The sequence below is a fragment of the Chaetodon auriga genome, chromosome 1 (assembly GCF_051107435.1).
Source record: "Chaetodon auriga isolate fChaAug3 chromosome 1, fChaAug3.hap1, whole genome shotgun sequence".
Taxonomy (NCBI): Eukaryota; Metazoa; Chordata; class Actinopteri; order Chaetodontiformes; family Chaetodontidae; genus Chaetodon; species Chaetodon auriga.
Genome location: NC_135074.1, coordinates 32008648 through 32017451, shown reverse-complemented (window position 1 = coordinate 32017451; position 8804 = coordinate 32008648). Strand labels below are relative to the sequence as shown.

The following is an 8804-nucleotide window of genomic DNA, read 5'->3' as shown; positions in this document are numbered from 1 at the left end:
CAGCTCCATGTATGTACGTTACATCCAGGACAGAGATGTAAGTAATGATGAATGTTTCCATAAAAAACATGTTTGTGTTTGTGTTTGTGATGGGGAACAACATCAACACAGCGCTTTGTTAATAACGCTGCAGTTCAATACTAAATTGTTGGTTTATCACCAGTCACTAAACTAAATTAATAAATTCAAACAATCTCCAGACACACACACACACACACACACACACACACACACCTAGCGAGCTGGTTTAATGGACTCGCTCTATAATTAAGTAGATACCTCTTTAATCCCTGGTTTCGGCGCTTGGCATCAACAGTCTTGGCAGGTCTTCAGACCTTATTAGAGAACACCTCATTGGCTAATGGCCAAGTGATTAATGAGATAATCAGATTGGCCTATTAGCGGCCTGCCGTCCCTGCGCCTGCTCGGAGAGGCTGGACGGAAAGCTGCAAAGCTCCTCAGTTTGACCGTGTGAGCCGATGCCTTTGTGACTTGACGACTGCCAGAAGCCGAACTTTCACTCCAGCAAACGGTCGCATCGGGCCGGTTTCACTGAGTGAACAGGCCATGGGGCAAGAGGGCAGCCACGCCGAGGAGATGGACCCAGCACAGATCCAGGAGCTGTGCATCATGTTCCTGAAGGAGTGTCCCAGCGGCGCCCTCCATCTGCACGAGTTCAAGAGGATCTTCGGGGTCCCAAGCAGCTCTGCAGAGGAGTCCCTCTACATCGAGACGATATTCCGCTCCTTTGACACAAATCAGGTAAAAGACGCCCCAATTTCTCATTAAATAATCAGATCTTTGCTCTGTTGTCAATGCAACTCTGAATTATTTGCTGGTAGGACAACGCACTGGATTTCCTGGAGTATGTAGCAGCACTTCACTTGATCTTAAGGGGGAATCTTGAAGATAGACTCAAGTGGTCCTTCAAGATGTACGACAAGGACGGGAACGGCAAGTTGGACAGGCAGGAAGTAAAACGGATCATCAGGGTAAGAGAGACCACATCAGACATCCGCTGCTCATGAAAATGACCTTTGTGTGACTGTTTTTGTAATTCAGACTGTGTGAAAAGAGCGAAGAAGGGCCACTTTGAACACGGTGGGTGAGATATATTGAGCTGAACTGTTAAAGGTTTCATAACACAGATCCTGATAAGAGAGATTAGACTTCTGGCCGGGGTCATGTTCTGTAGGTTGACAGGGTATTAGGTGAGGAGTGAATGGTCTCTGTGGAGGCTATTCTTGAAGTGAACATCTTTGGTGTACTTAACAGTAAGCCTCCAGATTCAGAGACATGAAATTAGCCCACTGTACACAAGCTCTGATTCGCTTGGCAGGAAATAGGTAAAATCTAATATAATGATCCAAAACGTCTTATTCCCTCACATGTAAGGTACTGAGCTCTTGATCAATGATCTCCCTCTGTTTCTAAATCAAGCATGAGCCGTGATGTATGCAGATGATACGACTCTGTGTTTACCAGCAGTCATCCAGTGACTCACATGAGGAATTACTGTCAGCTGTCATTCGAGTACGGAGAAATACGTCTTAATCTATCAAAAACAACAAGTATTTAGATCAAATTTCAGACTTTAACTTAAACCTCAGTGCTTTTCTCACACTGCTCAGACGTTACCGTGTGCAGTCCTGTCCAGCAGAGTGATCACATGCATCAAATAAAGACATTTAATCCAGAAGAGAGCTGCAGTTTCACACAGTATTAACAGTGATAGCTTTAACTCCTTTCATGCACCAACAGGCTGAATTTCACTGCCCGTCCGCAAAACTAATACGACGTTCTGTTCTGTACAGAGGGATGAAAATATGAGCGTTTAAACGTCGACACGTTAAACTTTTAACAAGTTTAAAGAAACACACAACGGCCCAGAACACCAGCGCCTCTCCAAACATGTTCTGCTATCTGACTAATGATCATTAATGAGGAACTCAATTTCATTTTAATTCATTTAATTTTACTTTCTCAGTCACTACTGGTGTTGTTCTTAGTGATACTACCATCAAATGTTTTACTGACCACTGAAATAGAGTGCAGGCACTTCATGTCATCGTTGTTATCATCATAGTTTTGCTGCTCTTGATTTATTTTGTTTTGATTTTCATTCTCATGGTTGATACACGTCATCACGGACTCTCTTCATGTATCTCACACAGATTATTCACAAAATCAAGATCCATTCGAGTGACGTCAGCATGACGCCGTCTGAAATCTGCGACCGAATCTTTGAGCTGGTCGACCAGAATAACGACGGTAAGTAAGTCAGAACACGGCGTACATCAGAAAACAGGGGCAACATGTGGCATTCAAGAGTCATTTCTTGCTTTCTTTAAGTCTAATTCGATCATCACATGACCACTGAAAGAGGCACCAGTCACTGCTATCGCTGGCTGTGATTTGATTTGTGTAACTCAATCAGCTGAAGCTTCATATTATCTTCAACTGGACTTCAGAATGAACAGAACGAGGACTTTGTCCCCCACCTCTTACACTGTGGTCACATCAGGGACCAGTTCAGGACCAGTGTGGAGAGCAGGAAGGACCCCGATGATCAATAACTCTTTAAACGTACATCTGACACGTGAGGATTCTGTTACGATCGAGAGAAAATCTGACGTGGTCTTTCAACTCAACCACAACAAAAGGATCTAGATTATGTTAATCTCGTACGTATCACACCTACATTAAGATTACACCCAAAACACCTCCTGGAATCTTGTTCTGGTCCCTTGAATTATCTTTTTATTTCTGATTTGTGTTCTTTTCTCTTCAGTGGATTTAACAGATTTATATTCGCTGCATATTTGTGCCTCTGCACCTCCACACAGCGACAGAAGTAGAACATCTGAAGTGTCCTAAAACCCAGCGTGTGCTTCGCTTTGACACAAACTCACCTGCACTGAATTAGAATCAGAGTGCTGATCGTAGATAGTTTAGACGTTCTGACTTTAGGGATTCGTGTGGCTTCAGGTAAGAAACTCTGTTGGAGTTCAGACTGAGATTATTTCACTGCTGTTCTGTTGACTTTTTCTTAAATGCAGCATCATCATGTGATTTTGTGTCCCACAGGTCAGATAACCTTGTCTGAGTTCATGGAGGGAGCTCAGAAGGACGAATGGGTCATGAACCTGCTGAAGCTGGACGTCAACGCCACCGGCTGGGTCGTCCAGAACTGCGGGAAGTTTCCGTGATCTCCCCGTGAGCGGGTTCACCACCCACAGGCTTTTGTTTGAGGCTGACACAGAGGTGCCGTCTGCAGACCTCTGGGCTTTGCTTTGTCCGCACGGCGAGTTTTTGGCGAGTTTCCGGCGAGCTGGAGCTCGATGCACTTTTTCACGGCTGCAGTTGTGCTATGATTTTGCCGGCTGGTCCAAAGGTCCCTGCTGGATGCCTGCGGTCCGTCGAGCTGATGTCTCTGTATGGAAACCAAACACTCACAGAGAACATCGGCTGTTAAATGCAGGATACTGCATCCAGTCAGTTATTGTGTATTTACATTCATTATTATTGGATGTGTTTTAGTTTGGGACTGAGAGGATTTTGTAAAAAAAAAAAAAAAAAAAAAAAGAATTAAATTAAATCAAAAAAATAAATAAATAACCCCCAAAGTAAACAACTTTACATTAAGAGCAAAAATCAAAACACTATTTATGTGATGTAACTGGTTATTATACTTATGCTGTTTATCATTAACCTGACTTCAGTTGATACATACAGTGCTTACAACCATATACATATCTATTTGTAGTGTATTTATACTTATCTCTACAGTTTTGTGGTAAAAATAAATCATATTGTGCTCATGTGTTAAGCCAGCAAATCTCTCAGTGACACAGTTATGGTAGTTTAAAGTATTAGACTTCCATAACTAAAACAGTAGTCGCTGACTGAGGCAACAAGACAGGCTAAAACACAAATTATTCATTTATTTGTTTATGTGAAGATGATGTTATAGGTCTTCATATTTGTTTATTGAAGTGAGGTTATGTTGCCAATATATTACCTGATAAAAGCCCTTTAAATCCAGAAAAACCAGCTGAAAACATTCATGCTCTCCAGATATTTAGACTCATGTTTTGAGGATTTCATCAAGTCAAATATTTCCGCAATGTTGTGTTTTCCTTTTGATTATGTACAGAATCCTAAAACAATAAGGAAAAATAATGTGCAGTTAGTTTTTCTTTGTTGTGTCTGTTTCAGATGTGCATTTATTTTGTCATTAAAAAGGATTTTTCCACACGCGCCGTGCTGTGTTTTCCTGAACCGCCTTTATGAAGTCAGAGAGGTTCCAATCCTGTAAATCCTACACCTTTAAATGTAATCCCCAGAGCGCACAGGTAATCCTCGGCCTCCAGTCAGTTTGTCTGCTGGAGTTCAGCTGATTGATCTGATCAGCTGACAGATGAGACGGCCGATATTTCATTCTGAAAACAGATGCTGGAGCAGAGACCAGACATCCGAAGGGTCCACCGACCTCTCAGAGAAGATGAACCGCGCAGACCTACACGGCCTTACATACACTAACCTCTTCATAACTGTGAAGAGGCTGCAGACAATAAGTCCTTGTTAGAGTTGACCGTGTCAGTACACCTGATGACATCAGGCAGGTATAATGATGGATGTGAGAGAGGGGAGCACAGGCGGAGGAGTCTTCAGGTCAGGCTGCTCGGGGACAGATGGAGGCCAGGAAGGAGGAGACCTGTCTCTGTTACCTGAGCCTATCAGCAGCCCCGGAGGTACCTGGAGGAGGGAGAAATTGGAGAGGTGTGCACATGTTTGGGTTAGAGAGGGGTTAGCAGGGGCTGAGAGGACGGATGGGTGTGGACAGGGATGAACAGAGGGAGGAAGGTAAAGAGACAAAGGACAGGACAGGGGAGGGTTAGACAGAGGACAGACAAACAGGACGGATGGATTTATCAGGTCTAAGTGGGCTGGACGGGTGATTGACTGCCTGAAGCTCCCAAACCTGAGAGGACGAGTTTACTTCATTTATCGTCCCCCGGTCAGATCAGATCAGGGCTCTGCCACCGTCCATGACGCCGAGAGAGGGACGATGGAACTGTGACAATAACCTGATTCGACGTCGTCTGGACAGACAGAGCACACAGAGGCAGCGATGGAAGAAGTGTTCACATCGTTTAGCTAAATGAAAACAGCATCACAAAAAGTACTCAGCTACAAGTAAAAGTCCAGAACGTTTTACTGAAGTGGAAGTACTGAGGTTAAGAGTTAGAGTAAGAGTACTTCCCCACAAAATCTTTTACGAGACCCTCCACATGTTTGGCTGTTTATTGTCACTCTGAGCCACAGAAATAAGAAAGATTCTGTTCATTGTTAAAGCAAAACCTCATATCTACCTGACAAATCACACTTTGAAAGGCCATAAACACTTAATATCATATATTTGTCATTAAAACTGGAGTAAAAATTACGTCTTTTTTTTGTTCAGAGACAAATCTAACTTGAATCTCTTTTCTCAGATGTTTTAATATTATCAATGTTTTGTGATACAATTGAGGTAAATTGAGAAACACACAAAGATCTACGACCCAAACACTTCAGTTATGATCATATAATTCATATTTACTGTATTTGGTCAAAGTAACTGTAGATTTTGGGTGTTTTCTAGGAACAACAAGAGTACTGTTCCATCATTTGTCCGGCAGGCAGCTCATGGTGGGCAGCCTGTTGAACAGTGGATGAACCATTTTACTGAGACCACATCCAGGCTTTGACGTCACGTGTCTTTAATCTCGCTGAGAGCTCGGCCGCGGCCTTTTGTCTGAGGGGGGCAATCAGCTTTTTGCTCTCTTTGCTGCTAAAGAGCAAAATCATTCATTATCAGCAGTGAGTGCATCAATACTTTCCTCAGAGCAACGCGGAGCGGCTTTGTAGGATTTGAAGACACACAAATATTGAAGCAAAAAGCGAATTCTCGAGAGGGATTTGGAGAAGATCAATGGAAAGTCAATTGGATTTGTTCTGCAGGTTACCTTGAAATAGCCCACATGGGGTAGACTGCTGGGAGGATGGCTATGTGCAAAGACATGAGCGTGTTGGACACCTTCTCTGCAGGTTTTTCATCATTTTAGCAATTTAGTTTTTTGCTTCTTTGTGCATAAAACAATGGGTCAGGGACAGAGTGGCAGCGAAAAGGAAGTGACTCTTCAGAACATCCAGGAACTTTACCGTAAGTTTGCGAGCGAATGTCCGAGTGGAAATCTGCACTTACACGAATTCAAGAGAATCTTTGGAATCAACAGCAGCTCCACAGAAGAAGAAGCCGCATACACGGAAAACCTGTTTCGATCCTTTGATACGAACAAGGTAATGAAACGGTGTCCTGCAACAGAGTAGATATGAACCTGGAAATAAGCAAAAATCACAGACAGGAGAAATGATAAAGATAAATGTTAAAGTCGACAGTATTTTAGTGAAGTTATTTGCGTCAGTACTGCATGCTGTCAGCTGGAAGGTGTGTTTGTTTCCTCCTCAGGACGGTCATATCGACTTCTTGGAGTACGTGGCCGCAGTACATCTTGTTCTTCGTGGAAAGCTCGAGGACAAACTGAAATGGTCTTTCAAGGTTTATGACAGAGATGGAAATGGATGTCTGGACAGACAGGAAGTGAAACACATTATCAGAGTGAGTGCAACGTTATTTTATTCAGGATTAAAAGTCGTATTTCAGCAGTTAGTAAGAATATTTTGCAGGATTGGATTCAAGCAACACTTTCCCACTTCTGCTGATTAATGTAAAAATTCCAAAACATTTGAAGAATACTGCTCTGCACACACTGCGGACGTCAAATCTGTCTGTTTGCTGCTGACGTTTCTCAAACAGTCACCAGTGTTTCAGCTGAACAATCAACTGTTCTCATTGTCATCATTTAAAAAGCTGAAGCTAAGCTCCAAATAACAGTGAACCTCGACTTTTTGATCCATTGTTTCGATCCAGAAATCATCAAATAAATAAAAATTTCTTGAGCTGTACTCAAAGGAGTATAATTACTGCAGATTGATGGGATGGATTTGTTAGGTGTAGTTTTCTACCTGTTACTGTCTTTTCACATGGAAATGAGTGAAGCTTTAAGTAATACAAGAGAAGGACTGCTGGACTAAGCTGCTGGAAAATACAATCAATTAGTGAAATTAGCAAAGCTAAAGCTGTTAGCGTTAGCCGCAAACAACTTCCACCAGTTCTTAAATAATTAAAGAGCCTGAAAACTTTTACCCTAAAGTAAATATTTGTGACTAAATAAACCTAAATCAGAGTTTAAGTCGGATAAAAACATCCTCAGGTGTTAATTATTAAAGTTGAATCTGCCTCATCAGGTGTGTGTGGGCGTGGTTCAATCACATTTGATTGACAGCGACCTGAGAGCACAAGCAAACATCCTGACAGCTGTCAGCAGGTTTTGATTTGCTGAATCCTGATTGGTGCGTAGAAGTACGTGACATCTCTCATGTGAAATAACTAGAAGTGTTAAAATGAAATGTGGAGTCGTGTCGCTCCCAGTAAGAATCCAGACTCCAGACATCCAAACAAATACTGACACACGCAGATTCAAAGGGTCAATGTTGTGTTCAATGTCTTGGAAGTACGTAGCGTTCAAAGACGGCAGAGCTGCCCGTATGAGACGTGTTCTCTCAGATATTTGAACTCTCAGCAGACTTTTCTTTCCTGTTTCTGTTCAGATCATCTACAAGATAAAGAAGCACAACGATCCGAGCATCACAGTGAACACTGAAGACATCTGTGACAGGATATTTGAACTGGTGGACAAGAATAAAGACAGTAAGTTCAAGGCTGGTGGCGCACACATTGATACGGTGCTGACATGAATCCTCCAGCTCTTTTCTTCCTCTTCTTCCTCTTCTTCTTCTCTTCCTTACTTTGGATTCTGACTGTGTGACGTTCTGTTCCTCTTGTGCAGGTCAGATTTCTTTAGAGGAATTTATTGAAGGGGCTGAGAAGGACCCATGGGTGATGGAGCAGCTCAAGCTGGACATCGGGGCCTGTGATTGGTTCATTGAACAGCAGGAGAAGAAGCCCTGACGTTCGGATGTTGGAATGATTGGACACCGAGTGACAGCAATGATCTGATGATCAGTCCTTCTCATGTTTACACACAGAGGCATCAGAGAACGTTTCACACCAGGTTCAGGTTTCTCATGATTATCCGAGGAAATAATCAGCATGGTGTTTTCTGATCTGGGAGATTCAGGATAAACTCAGTGTTTGTACCTTCAGTTTGGGGTCATGCCAACATGCTCAGAGATGCAGCCTGAATCTTCCATCGACTTCACCAAAGGCTTCTCATGTCCATCTTCTACCAAGAGTGAGGAGACATTTCGTGGCTGAAGAGGGTCTGAAGCTTTTCTTTAAAATGTTTTTCACATCTGGGAAGAGCTGCATGGAGATCGTAACCTGACCCAACAAACTATAAGAAGCTCAGCGTTTCCCCTTTGGTCCATCTGTGGATCATCACTGTTTTCTGATCAGCATAAATGACTTCCTGATTGAACTGTCTGCAGTTCTGCCATCTTATTAAAGGGACACTTGCACATTTTGGGACGTATGCTTATTCACGCTCTTGCTGAAACTTAGAAAAGAAGATAGATACCACTTTCATGTTTGTACGCTAAATATGCAGCTAGGGGACAGTTAGGTTAGCTTAGCATAAAGACTGGAAGCAGAGGGAAACAGTTAGCCTCATTCTGTCCAAAGTTCAGAAGCACACCTACCAACGACAGGTGACTTTTAACTTGTTTAATCTGTACAC

The 8804-nt window shown here is 42.7% G+C and overlaps 2 protein-coding genes across 2 annotated transcripts; both read left to right on the top strand.

The window, feature by feature from the left end:
* Positions 1-477: 477 nt before the first annotated feature.
* On the top strand, positions 478-3695 carry LOC143325642 (guanylyl cyclase-activating protein 2-like). The gene is made up of 4 exons (XM_076738870.1): positions 478-762; positions 843-992; positions 2175-2271; positions 3088-3695. The coding sequence occupies exons 1-4, from the start codon at positions 568-570 to the stop codon at positions 3207-3209; spliced, it is 564 nt and encodes a 187-aa protein (XP_076594985.1). The 5' UTR covers positions 478-567; the 3' UTR covers positions 3210-3695.
* A 2449-nt stretch (positions 3696-6144) lies between these two features.
* On the top strand, positions 6145-8077 carry LOC143325637 (guanylyl cyclase-activating protein 2-like). The gene is made up of 4 exons (XM_076738856.1): positions 6145-6345; positions 6515-6664; positions 7717-7816; positions 7956-8077. The coding sequence occupies exons 1-4, from the start codon at positions 6145-6147 to the stop codon at positions 8075-8077; spliced, it is 573 nt and encodes a 190-aa protein (XP_076594971.1).
* The last annotated feature ends 727 nt before the right edge of the window (positions 8078-8804 follow it).

Bases quoted from the DNA above. Each gene is read 5' to 3' on its own strand.
- LOC143325637 (XM_076738856.1), top strand. From the start codon at position 6,145: ATGGGTCAGGGACAGAGTGGCAGCGAAAAGGAAGTGACTCTTCAGAAC. The intron at 6,346-6,514 runs GTAATGAAACGG...TTTCCTCCTCAG, and splicing joins GATCCTTTGATACGAACAAG to GACGGTCATATCGACTTCTT. The intron at 7,817-7,955 runs GTAAGTTCAAGG...CCTCTTGTGCAG, and splicing joins GGTGGACAAGAATAAAGACA to GTCAGATTTCTTTAGAGGAA.
- LOC143325642 (XM_076738870.1), top strand. From the start codon at position 568: ATGGGGCAAGAGGGCAGCCACGCCGAGGAGATGGACCCAGCACAGATC. The intron at 763-842 runs GTAAAAGACGCC...ATTTGCTGGTAG, and splicing joins GCTCCTTTGACACAAATCAG to GACAACGCACTGGATTTCCT. The intron at 993-2,174 runs GTAAGAGAGACC...TATCTCACACAG, and splicing joins AAGTAAAACGGATCATCAGG to ATTATTCACAAAATCAAGAT.